The 13,262-nt window shown below is 39.2% G+C and overlaps 1 protein-coding gene across 5 annotated transcripts in view; it reads right to left on the bottom strand.

The window, feature by feature from the left end:
- The window catches only part of LOC122557864 (synaptotagmin-7), a 688,014-nt gene that overhangs the window by 32,820 nt on the left and 641,932 nt on the right, over positions 1–13,262 (bottom strand). For all 5 annotated transcript variants that reach the window (XM_043706001.2, XM_043706003.2, XM_087996613.1 and 2 more), the window contains one exon: positions 4,233–4,497. In XM_043706001.2, the coding sequence (XP_043561936.1) occupies positions 4,233–4,497 (265 nt within the window). The remainder of the gene's footprint in view (positions 1–4,232; positions 4,498–13,262) is intronic.

Below are 13,262 nucleotides of genomic sequence, written 5' to 3'. Positions count from 1 at the left end.
CACCTCCGGCTCTTTCCCCCTAATGTGCCATCTCCTTCCAGGGCCTGACCATCCTTAACATCCACAATTTTCTGGAAGGCAACATCACAAAGAATGCAGCAAACCATGATAATGTCCAAGATCTATGCATGAGGGAATTGGAGGACACCTGACTATTCCAGTACCACACCTTCAGAAGCTCGATGGCATGTTCAGTGATGATCCTATTTAGTAAGTAGCGTTAGCTGCATAATCACTGAATCTCTGTTTGGACTCCCATAGACAGATCAGATGCCATTTCTTAAAGGCATTTTCTTTGCCCTTTAGATTCACATTGCACACTGGGGTGAACAGACTAACTAGAAGCAAAGGTAAGCTATTCAGCTCTTCGAGCCTGCTTTGCTACTCAAAAAACTTGTGCCTGATCTGACTGTGGCCTCAACTCCATTTTCCTGCTTACCCTGATATACCTTGACTCCCATAAGTCAAGAAATTAACTCTGCCTTAAATACATTAAATGACTGACTCTCAACTGCTCTCCAAAGTAAAAATGTACAGGTTTTCATTTTTGCACAATATATGCCATCTGCCAATTTTTACCTACTCACTTAACCTATCTAATTCCCTTTGCAGACTCCTGATGTCTTCTTCAAAGCTTACATTCCTACCTGGTATTAGCACCAAATTTAGCAATTATACACTGGAGAGGGTTTCTCCACGATTCCCATTGACGGTGCCACACATGCTCAAATAGTATTTTGATATCAAGGGCAGTCACTCTTATTTCACACCTAGAATCCATCTCTTTAGTTGATGTTTGAACCAAGCTGTAATGAAGCCTGAAGCTGAATGGTCATGAAACCAAACTAAACATCATTGGGTATGTTTCTAATGAGTAACTGCTACTTGTTAGCATATTCTGCAATTTATTTTACTGCAATGCAGATTATGTTTTGAAAAGAAGTGCATCTCATTTTTTTCTTGCTGGAAAATTCCACACAGCGTGCCATGCATATATCAGCCCCTAAATCACTTATCGACACGATCTTTTCACTGTTGTGATGTATGATGTTTAGGACAAAAACAGATTGCAAATCCCATTAAATATACAGGAAAAGAAAAATGTCTGCTTCGTTCAGGAGCTTGTTTCTGCATATAAATGACTGAAGTCACCTTAAAATGGGTCAGTTGTAATCACTTAAGGGGCAAATCATATGGTACAGTAGAAATTGTGTGTAATCCATTAGTTTTAGATAATATTGAACCAAATAGAAATAGGGACATCAAATGCATAGGTGTACAGACGGGAAAGATCTGTTCCTAATCAGTTCCACCCTGAGTTCCCAGTTGCAGAGTACAGATGACTACAGATGAGATGGCAGGATTAAACTCAGAAGACATATTTCTCACTGATGACTGCATAACATTCACCATGTACGTTTTCACATGAAGAAATGTCACTTGGATAAGTGATTGGCACACGTATAGTTGTATCTTTACAACAGATATCATTGACAGGAAAGTACTAAAACCAATAATGATCACAGTGTGGGGACAAGGGGGAGGGTATAGGCAACAACCAATTGGATAAGTATTTTGTAATTTATTAGAGTAGATTACTTACAGTGTGGAAACAGGCCCTTCGGCCCAACAAGTCCACACCAACCCGCCGAAGCGCAACCCACCCATACCCCTATATTTACCCCCTCACCTAACACTATGGGTAATTTAGCATGGCCAATTCACCTGACCTACACATCTTTGGACTGTGGGAGGAAACCGGAGCACCTGGAGGAAACCCACGCAGACACGGGGAGAATGTGCAAATTCCACACAGTCAGTCACCTGAGATGGGAATTGAACCCGGGTCTCTGCCGCTGTGAGGCAGCAGTGTTAACCACTGCGCCACCGTGCCGCCCAATATTCAATGTTATCTCTAGTTGCGTGATCAATTTAGCTAAGTAGAAATACTTCACTCTAAAAAGGCTTTTGCTTCAAATGACTAAGACAGAGTGTTAGAAGTGCAATGTTGCACTGCATTATACCTGGGCTGAAATCTACCTGATAATTGAGGCCAATCAGTGCAATATTCATGGTTTGCCATTGGGTGTCAGTAACACATTATATTTACAAATCATGCTGAAGTTAACTGGAGATAAAATAAGCTCTGCATCCATCAGCGCCTGCTGAAATCCAGTACTAGAATCCTCAAAGTTGGATACTAGAACCAAAATGGAAATTAATTTGACAGCCCATAATGTAACACTGCTGCTGACCATCCAATTTCTTCAATATTCACCACCACAAAAACAAAAATGCTTTCCTGTGAGGCCCAGAGTTCCATGATGTTAAAATAGGCAGCTCCAACATGGTTCAGTTTCCTGTATATTGCTGAACAGAGAGAGATGCTGTCTTTTTTTTAAAAAACTGGATAAATGCAAGAATGTCAAAGTTAAGGTGATCAAAAATAAATTGTGTGACAGGAGCAAAGAGTGCCAATTGGTTGGAAAATCAATTCTGATTGACCAAGGCATTGTCATGGAGAAAGCAACAGGATACTGTAGGTTTATTTATAAGGCAGATGGAAATCAGAAGGTTTGATTAAGTCTGTAGTTCAAGTCATTCATTTAGCTAGGAAATTGGGAAGTTTGCATTTGTCCTGATAAGTGCAAGGTAAAAAAAGCAACATCTTTCTTTTCAGCAATTTTTAACTTTTCTAGTGTCAAGCAACAGTATCCTGTATATATTATAAACAAATATGGCTTTCCCCTTTTCCAATTACAATTTTTACAACACAAACAAAATTAAGCCCATATTTTAACTTTGAACAATAGGGCAAGGTTGGACAGCCAAATCAAGCTGAACAGAGTGGCATTAAGCCTGAGAGATCTTAACTCCGGGAGGTTATCTGTTATAGCCAGAACAATGTGTTTTGATGATCATTTGAGACTTGCCCCCCCATGCGAAACAAAATAGCCATTATAACAATAACCTCTTTCTGATTAACTCAAATTCACAAACCCAACCAATAATCTCACTAAATTGTTTCTTTTTTTTGACAAAAATCATAGAACTACTGGCGCAGTGGTAGAGTCCCTTTTCCTGGATCAGGAGGCCTGAGTTCAAGTACCATTTGTGCCAGAAGAGTGTTGATTAGAAAATAAAAGGAAAAATAGGACTATCTCATCAACAAGCTTTAACTCCCGTTATGATGCTCATCCCCAATACCATATTTCACAACTTAAAAATCATGTGGATAAACAACTTCTGACCAACCTCTCAGAATTCTTATTTTTTCCCACAGTTGACAGACTTGAAACTTTTCACCACAGTGAACAATTTATCTGGATCGACTTTATCTGTTTTCTTCATTATCTTTAATACTGCAGTGTCGGCTACAATTTCTAGGAGTCTACCTTCACTATAACAACCTTTATGCTTTTTTCCAGTAAAAACAAGTCTAGGTCCTCTAATCTCTTTAACCCGCTCAGTTTAATGATTAATAGGCTTCCTATGTCCACACCCTCATTTTTTTTTCTAAATCCACATTTCTAGCATCTTGCTTTCATTATCATGTAACAGGAGAAAGTGAGGTCTGCAGATGCTGGAGATCAAAGTTGAAACTTTATTGCTGGAACAGCACAGCAGGTCAGGCAGCATCCAGGGAACAGGAGATTCGACGTTTCGGGCACAGGCCCTTCTTCAGGAATGGCCTGAAGAAGGGCCTGTGCCCGAAACATCGAATCTCCTGTTCCCTGGATGCTGCCTGACCTGCTGTGCTGTTCCAGCAATAAAGTTTCAACTTATCATGTAACAACCTGGACAACTAGCAGCGTCATTACTGTAACCACTGCATGAATTAAACTTCACATTGCCTGTTAATTCTGTGTTGTGCAATTTCCCTGAGAGGTTCAAACAACAATTGCATAACATTACTCTCATGCAATTCTTAAACTCAACAACTCTTCCTGCATATTCATTATGCCCTGCACAACTGATTTGAAACATTTTATTATATTATAACCTTCCAGATGTCAAATAGATGTTGCATAAATTGTCTGATGCAGTCACTTGTAAACAACTTACAGGGAAATGTTAGTGAATGGATTAAAGCAAGGCACGTGATTTAGGATGAATTGATCCCACAGTTTCCCAAGTCACAACATTATTACTCACCCAAGTAAAGAAACAGTGGAACAATTGACAATGAACTGACAAAATTATCAACCTCTAACAAAATTAATCAACCTCACCTTCAAATAAGAATGTCTCATTCCAATGCGGGTTTAAATTCTTTCTTTTCACCTTTGTTTCGAGTTTGTGTTTCTTGTCAGGTAGCAGATAAATTTTAACAAATGGGTCACTGGTACCACTAAAGTCCTTCGCTGGCAGCTCTACCGCCTTCATTATTTTTACAGTGAAGGTAGACTCCTGGAAATTGTAGCCAACACTGAATTGAATTCGACCCAGGTTTTCACGTGAACTTCCCTCATGGTCATCCTCAGAGCCTGGTGACAGCTGGAAGAAAGAAAATACCAAATTTTGTGAAAATGGCAAGGTTTTGAAATTCTGTTCCACTTGTAGATGCTCATAAGATTCTGAATATGCTTCTGTAGGTTCCTGAACAAATCATATGACTCAATGATAGGGCTTGCAAAGATTTTGAAATTTCTTTCCAGGCCTCATGACTTCTAAGATGGTCCTAACCATGTCGTAATCTGTCATGTGGCTCAGTGTCAGAATTTGTTTGAGAACACTTCTGAGTAGCTACATGGGAAATTTTGGTATTGTAATGGTATTATATAAATGTAAGTTGCTGTTCGATAAAAGGTATTTTTTTGAATATGTACCTCTTGACTTTGATTTCTAGTTTTTTTTCATTTCTGGAATTGCAATCTATTGGTTTTCAACAATGTATTCTTTATGAGATAGAAACACAAAGAATTACAGCAACAAAATCAATCAAGTGAGTTAACACAGTTTCAATACAATTCACAATTAGCCAACCACACAAAGCTGATTCGTGTTGATTTATTGTCTTATTCTTAGTGGCATAGATTCCTGATACAGGAAAACATGACACTGCTGCAATATGGATAGTTGAGACAGAATCAAATCGCAGGAGCAGACTGGATAAAGCTTTTCGTTCTACCATGCTTTAAAGTTGACACTGGAGCCTGAGATGGGAAGTACTCCTTCCTTAGTATGAGCATCTTCACCTTTGTGAGTACAACTGTTCATAATAAAAAAAACACGAGAAATATTTTGTCCTCTCTTTAGCGGTGAATAGAAGAGAAGGGGCCAGTTAGCTCAGTTGTCTGGATGGCTGGTGAGTGATGCCAATAGTGTGGGCTCAATTCCTGCACTGGCTGAAGTTACCATGAAGAATGCTTCTTCTCAACTTCTCATATCGCCTGAGGCCATGATGATCCTCAGGCTAAACTGTCACCAGTTGACTCTCTCTAATGAGAAAGCAGCTTTATGATCTGATAAGACTATGGTGACTTTACCTTTATTAGAACAGATCATGTGCAGAAATAATGGGCTAACCTTCATGAGAAGTGGCAATCACCTGTATTTTGCCACTTCAACTCTTGCTTATGAAAGAAGGCAGCTTCACATTTTTGAGAGAGGATTCCAATCAGGGCTACCTCCAAAACATCCTTAGAGCCACTTTGACAGCTGCTTTAAGTACATAAAGGTGTTGTTTTAATGTGCCAGCAGTAGGATCCAGATGTGTAGGAGTTCAGGTGCCAGGTTGCCATTCGGGAGGTGGGTACAGAGCCAGATGAATATGGGGATTATTCATTCTCAGTTTGGTTACCATGATTCAGAATGAAAAAGATTTGCATTGATGTATGTAATCAAATGGTAAGACTAGCTTTGATCACTTTAACCAATGGAGATGCTTATCAGGCAGCTAATCATGGACATTTTAATTTCATACAAATTTTATTATTATCCCACAGAGAGATGGTAAATTCGTATTTGAACTCATCCTGTACCATATTGTGCTATCCCTTCTAGCTATATTTGGAGTTCACTTCACATCAAAGAATTTTAGAAGGAGTGGGGAAAATTAACTCTGACCAAGATACAAAGTGCCTGATGGTGAAAAGAGACCAAGATAGGCATGCTTTTACAGAGTAAATTAGATAAGCAGAGACCTTCAGAGGATTAGGAAGTTACAGTGGTATCTGGAATATTTACTCAATAACAGCTAAATCAATGCAACTGCAATACAAGAGAGATGAGGCTGTTAACTTCAATTTAAAAACAAGTCCATAAAGGTCAAAGGCATTGATTGGATAGTCTGTTAAACATGCATAAAAGGACATTTACTAGCATGAGATAGAATGGAATCAGAGATAAATATATCCGTAATGGTTCTTGGTGTAGTGCCGTGATAGTGTGCATACCTTTGAGCCAAGAGGCCTGGGTTCAAATCCTATCCTGCTCTAGAGGTATGTAATAATACATCTTGAACAGGTTGATGCAAAATACCTGTGTGTAATATTTCTCTCAGTGAATTAATCTATTACAAATGTGATTTATATATATTTTAATATTATTTGTTTAAGAGTTCGGATTTTGATCTTTGACCAGGAAAGGGATTTAATTATTAATGTCAAGTATTTTTGGCGAAGAGTGATTTCTTTAAAAAAATACAAGGAAGATAGTTCTTGGAGATTAATGGAATGTATTAACATTGGGAGAGTTTTACAAGGCAACAAAATAAACAGTTGTGCATCAGGCTTCAGTTTTCTTGTTTTCTTTGGCTTAATGGAAACATTCATAGCTTGAAGAAACATTTTGGTTTGAGTTTGCAGAAGTCATGGTTGAAGGTGAATGTGTAAAACAGTTTCTCCTGATGAAAGGAGATAGTTTAGGACCATCAAAAAATAGGTTACTTTCAGTAAAGGAGACATAGAAACTAGGAGCAAGAGTAGGTCATTTTGTCCTTGGAGCCATCTCTACCATTCAACTAAATCATGCCTGATCCTCTAATTCAACATCATATTTGCACTTTCTTTCCATACTCCTTGATGTACTTTACATCTAAAATTTATTAATAACTTTCTTGAATATATTCAGTGACCCGATCTCCACAGCCTTCTCACATAGTGAATTCTATAGGTTGATCACCCACTGACTGAAGAAACCTTATCTTATTAGGCCTGTATGGTCTACTCTGTATCCTGAAATTATGATACCCTAGTTCAAAATTTCCCAACCAAGAAAATTATTTTCGTGTCTGGTCAAATCTGCTCTCATTCTTCTTAACTTTAATGAAAACAAGCCAAGTCAAACCAATCTCACGTTATATGTTATCCTCCCATCCCCAATCTCAGTCTAGTGAACTCCTGCTGCACTCTCTCTATGGAAACTGTATCCGTTGTTAAAAAGGGAAACCAAAACGGCACACAGTACTCCAAATGTGGTCTCACCAAGGCCCTGTTTAACTACAGTAAGACATTTCCTTCTGAACTCAAATCCTCTTCCAGTGAAGACCAATATACCGTTTGCTTTTCTAATTGCTTGCTACACCTGCCTGTTCATTTCACCAACTGGTGTACAAGGACACCCAGATCCCTTTGTGTCCATATTTCCTAATTTATCATATTTAATTAATACTATGCCTTTTGTTTGACATTCTGAAGTGTATAACTTCACATTTATCCATGTTATACTGCATTTGCCATGTATTTGCTTAGACACTCAACTTGCTTCAACTGCCCTGAAGCTTCCTTGGATCTTCCTCGCAACTTCCTAGGTTTATGTCGTTTAATTAAATTTGAAAGTTCCAGATTATCTAAAGCTAAAAATATCAAACTCAGATTTATGGAGTGTCAAAGAAGAGGCTATCAGTTTTTCAGGACCTGGAATTGAAATGTTCATTAAGTTAGACCTATCGATGTGACATGGAAGGGAATACTCTCTAGTGCAAGTTCTATAAAGTGGTGCTGTTGAATTGAAAGACAATGGCATTAAAACCAAACAAAAACACTGAAATCAGATTGCAATCAGGATCTGAGTTGTTCAATAAAAGCATCAGCTGGAGTCATAACAACTGCAGATACTCTCGATGGGATTTGAAATCACTGGACTTAAAACATTGTTGTTCTTTTTAAAGTAATGGGTGCATAGTGGTTCTCATAAATGAGCTCCACTGTGGTGAAGTCTATTGCATGTAGTTTTCAGAATTGGAAGATTTAACATGGATTATTTTAATCTTTCACAGAAGTTTAACTGAGCGATTTAGCAAATTAACTGAAGATGGAAGTAAAAGCAGGATCCTGTAACGATGAGCTGTTTCATGTAATTATCCAACATTTATAATTGGAAGGAAGGAAACCTGAACTTGGGATGTCACAGATGGAATTAACCAAAAAACAGTTAGAAATGAAGAAAAAAATAACTGTATATAGAAAACTAAATTTAAAAAAGACTTGAATTAGAGAAGAAAGACAAAGAGAAGGAGCTGGAATTAAAAGAACATGAAACGCAAAGACACAGAGAAATTAGAGAATGAGTTAGCCAGGGCCATCTTAGCACAAAGAAAGTTGGAAAAGATAATAGTTCTACAGAACCACCAGAAGGATACAAAAATGACAAAAGAGAAAGGCTGCATCCAAAAAGTGAAATAAAGAAGTTAAAATCTTCATTTGTAAGAGGAATGGACATATCAAAGACAATTGCTGATAGCTGTATGTAATACCAATTTCAGTTGTAGAAACGGCTGAGGAATTTTCTGAATATGGAGCATCGGGAAAGCAAGTTAAAAATTAGTGAACCAGATGTTTTTTTTTTCCTGACAATGGATTCATGGTGATCATTAGACTCTCAATTCCAGATTCTATTAAATTCAAATTTTACCATCTGCCATGACAGGATACGAGTCTATGACCCCAGAACATAACTTAAGTTTCAGGATTAGCAGTCCAATGATAATGAGGCCATCAGCTTAGCTCAATGTAGATAATTGCATTTTACTGTATTGCATACTCTTTTTACATAAATGGTTCTGTAGTTTATAGCTAAGAGTATGGTCCGTAAGTGAGATTATTTGAGCAACAATATCTATAACATAGAAAGAGGATATGTGCCACTATGGGGGAATTTACCAGTCCCTTGGAAGCACATTTAGAGGCAAGGTAGCAAGCAAACTCTAAGAGTAAAAACAGTGTGCAGGATCCCCAACATATTCTTGCCTGCTTTTCCTGGAAGCATTCTAAGGAAGGCTCACTTGACCTGAAATTTTAATTTGATTTCTTTCCACAGATGCTGCCAGATCTGCTGAGCTTTTCCAACAATTTCTGTTTGCATTTCCTGGAAGCAACTTCTGTACAGTAGTGGCAACCTGCCATCTGTTGCACTGGGAAATTTGTGAGGTAGAGAATCTCAGGAGGTACTTCAAAAACTGAAACAGTGGACCACCTAGAATCACAGAATCCCTATAGTGTGGAAGCAACCCATCAAGTGATCTATATGGACATCAGTAAAGCATTCGACAAGTTCCTCATGGTAGACTGGTTAACACAGAATGCAGGGAGAACTAGCCATTTGGATACAGAAGTAGCTCAAAGGTAGAAGACAGAGGGTGGTGGTGGAGGGTTGCTTTTCAGATTAGAGGCCTGTGACCAGTGATGGTTCACACGTATTGGTGCTGCTTTTCGTCATTTATGTAAATGATTTGGTGTGAACATAGGTCCACTTTGTAAGTTTACAGATGACACCAAAATTGGAGGCGTAATGGACAGCAAAGAAGGTTACCTCAGAGTGCAATGGGATCTTGATCAGATGGGCCACTGGGCCAAGACGTGGCAGTTGGAGTTTAATTTAGATAAATGTGAGGTGCTACATTTTGGAAAGGCAAATCAGGGCAGGACTTATACACTTAATGGTAAGGTTCTGGGAGTGTTGCTGAACAAAGAGACCTTACAGTGCAGGTTCATTGCTCCTTGAAAGTGGAGTTGAGGTAGATGGAATAGTGAAGGCAGCGTTTGGTGTGCTTGTCTTTGTTGGTCAGCCATGATGTCGAGGAACCAGTGTTGGACTGGTGTGGACAAAGTTAAAACTCACACAACACCAGGTTATAGTCCAACAGGTTTATTTGGAAGCACCAGCTTTCGGAGTGTTGCTCCTTCATCAGGTAGCTGTGGAGCCGGACCATAAGACACAAAATTTATCGTACAACAGTTACATGATACTGTAATCTTTTGCTATAAATTTTGTGTCGCCATTCTGAAAGCTAGTGCCTCCAAATAAAACTGTTGGACTATAACCTAATGTTGTGAGATTTTTAAGTTTATTCATCAGAGCATTGAGTAGCAGAGTTGGGAGGTCATGTTGCAACTATACAGGACGTTGGCTAAGCCGTTTTTGCAATACTAAGTGCAATTCTAGTCTCCCTCCTATAGGATGAATGTTGTGAAGGGTTGGAGGATTTGAGCTATAGGGAGAGGTTGAATATGCTGGGCTGTTTTCCCTGAGGGGTGACCTTATAGAGGTTTACAAAATTATGAGGGGCATGGATAGGATAAATAGACAAAGTCTTTTCCCTGAGTTGGGGGAGTCCATAAGTAGAGGACATGGGTTTAGGATTAGAGAGGAAAGATGCAAAAGTACAGGTTTTTCATGCAGAGGGTGGTGTGTGTATGGAATGAGCTGCCAGAGGAAGTGGTGGTGACTGGTACAATAACAACATTTAAAAGATATCTGGATGAGTATATGAATAGGAAGGGTTTAGAGAGATATTGGTTGGGTGCTGGCATTTGGGACTTCTGATTAGCGTGGATGAGTTGAACCAAAGGGTCTGTTTCCATGCTGTATATCTCTATGACTCAAGGAGTATACATCAACACTTTCAAATAGAATCCCACCCAAACTCACCCTCTACCCTATATCTGTAACCCTGCATTCTGCATTGCTAATCCACCTAGCCTGCACAGTCCTGGACATGATGGTCAATTTAGTATGGCCAACCTACCTGACCTGCACATCTTTGGATAGTGGGAGGAAATCAGAACACCTGGAGGTGACCCACACAGACACAGGAAGAATGTGCAAATTCCATACATACAATTGCCCGAGGGTGGAGTCAATCCAGGGTCCTGGCGCTGAGAGGCAGTCATGCTACCCACTGAGCCACCATATAGCCTTAATTTGTTTGCTGCTGGGAGGTGACCAGTGGCTGGCTGAGTCACTGATGCCTTGAGGTGGAAATTTCCAGTGAATTTCCTACATTAAGCTTTAACGACTTATAAATCCATTCAACTGTGTACCCATTGCTTGCAATTGAGTACATTGTTTATGTATCAATCCCACTTCAGGGAAAATGGCCTGGGGATGGGATAGTGGTAGCACATTGGCCAAAGAAACAAATTTCTGCACCTGCCCATAATTGCACTGTCCTCCACTGGGGCCTAAAACTCCTGCTGCAAGGATGCAACAGCAGACAGACAGTTTTTGTTGGACTTACAAGTAGTAGTAAAATAATGGCGTAAATTAGAAAATACTAGTTTAATTGGCAATGTGATGCAATATTTGTACCCAATGTTTACAATCATAAGATCACGCACTGACAAGTCTTTTTTAAGGCATACCTTGTCAGAAAACACTAGAAAGGTTCTCTCCTCTCCTCTAGGCATGCAGTGATCACGATGTCTGAAAATATGGATACTACTGAGTAACATAAATATTCAAAAATGTCTTCTTCTGCCATTGTACAAAGATGACAAGATGGAAATGACAAGAACATTGTGATGGATGGTTTTATTTTTTCCATCACTGCAATACTCATTACTACTTTCTCTATGATTATAATATTTAAAGGCAATCTTTACAACAAACAGCAAAAAAAACCGCATGAGCTGATCCAATTCTCAATTTAGCAATCTCAGTATACAGACTATAAATAGAATAAATCTCTATAACAAAGGAAGAGACTGAAGCATGTGTTGTTAACACTCTAGGAGTTTTGACAGCTGAGTTATGAGAAACTGTTAAATTGCCTGTTTTTCAGAAATAATTTATTTTGTAATCAAAAGGATGAAGTTCTGAAATGATAAGGGGAAAAGAAATGTTTGCATTTACATTGCACCTTAGCACTATTCTCAAAGATTTGTTTATTTTAAATATAAATGATTTACTTTGGAAAGCAGTGAATAAGGTGTTCGACAAGGTTCCCCTGGGAGACTGGTTAGCAAGGTTAGATCTCATGGAATACAGGGAGAACTAGCCATTTGGATACAGAACTGGCTCCAAGGTAGAAGACACAGGTTGGTGGTGGAGTGTTGTTTTTCAGACTGGAGGCCTGTGACCAGCAGAGTGCCCCAAAGATTGGTGCTGGGTCCACTACTTTTCATTATTTATATAAATGATTTAGATGTGAGCATAAGAGGTATAGTTAGTAAGTTTGCAGATGACACCAAAATTGGAGATGTAGTGGACAGCAAAGAAGGTTACTTCAGTGTACAATGGGATCTTGATCAGATGGGCCAATGGGCTGAAAAGTGGCAGATGAAGTCTAATTTTGATAAGTGTGAGGTGCTGCAATTTGGGAAAGCAAATCTTAGCAGGACTTATACACTTAATGGAAAAGTCCTAGGGAGTGATATAGAACAAAGAGACCTTGGAGTGCAGGTTAATAGCTCATTGAAAGTGGAGTTGCAGGTAGATAGGATAGCAAAGAAGGCATTTGGTATGCTTTCCTTTATTGGTCAGAGTATTGAGTACAGGAGTTGGGAATCATGTTGCGGCTGTACAGGACATTGATTAGGCCACTGTTGGAATATTGCGTGCAATCCTGGTCTCCTTCCTATCCAAAAAATGATGCAAAACTTGAAAGGGTCCAGAAAAGATTTACAAGGAATTTGCCAGGATTGGAGGCTTTGAGCTATGGGAGAGGTTGAACAGGCTGGGGCTGTTTTCCCTGGAGTGTCGGAGGTTGAGGGGTGACAAAGTCTTTTTCCTGGGGTGAGGGAGACCAGAACTAGAGGGCATAGGTTTAGGATGAGAGGGGAAAGATATAAAAGAGACCTAAGTGGCACTTTTTGTCACGCAGAAGGTGGTGTGTGTGTATGGAATGAGCTGCCAGAGGAAGTGGTGGAGGCTAGTACAATTGCAACATTTAAGAGGCATCTGGATGGGTATATGAATAGGAAGGATTTGGAAGGATATGGGCTAGGTGCTGGCAGGTGGGACTAGATTGGGTTGGGATATTTGGTCAGCATGGATGAGTTAGACCGACGCGTCTGTTTCCATGTTGTACATATCTACGA

The sequence above is a fragment of the Chiloscyllium plagiosum genome, unplaced genomic scaffold (assembly GCF_037043375.1).
Source record: "Chiloscyllium plagiosum isolate Xiang-an unplaced genomic scaffold, Cpla_swu_hap1 HiC_scaffold_18, whole genome shotgun sequence".
NCBI lineage: Eukaryota > Metazoa > Chordata > Chondrichthyes > Orectolobiformes > Hemiscylliidae > Chiloscyllium > Chiloscyllium plagiosum.
Note: the sequence above shows the minus strand (reverse complement) of the source record. Positions and strands in the feature narration are given on the sequence as shown.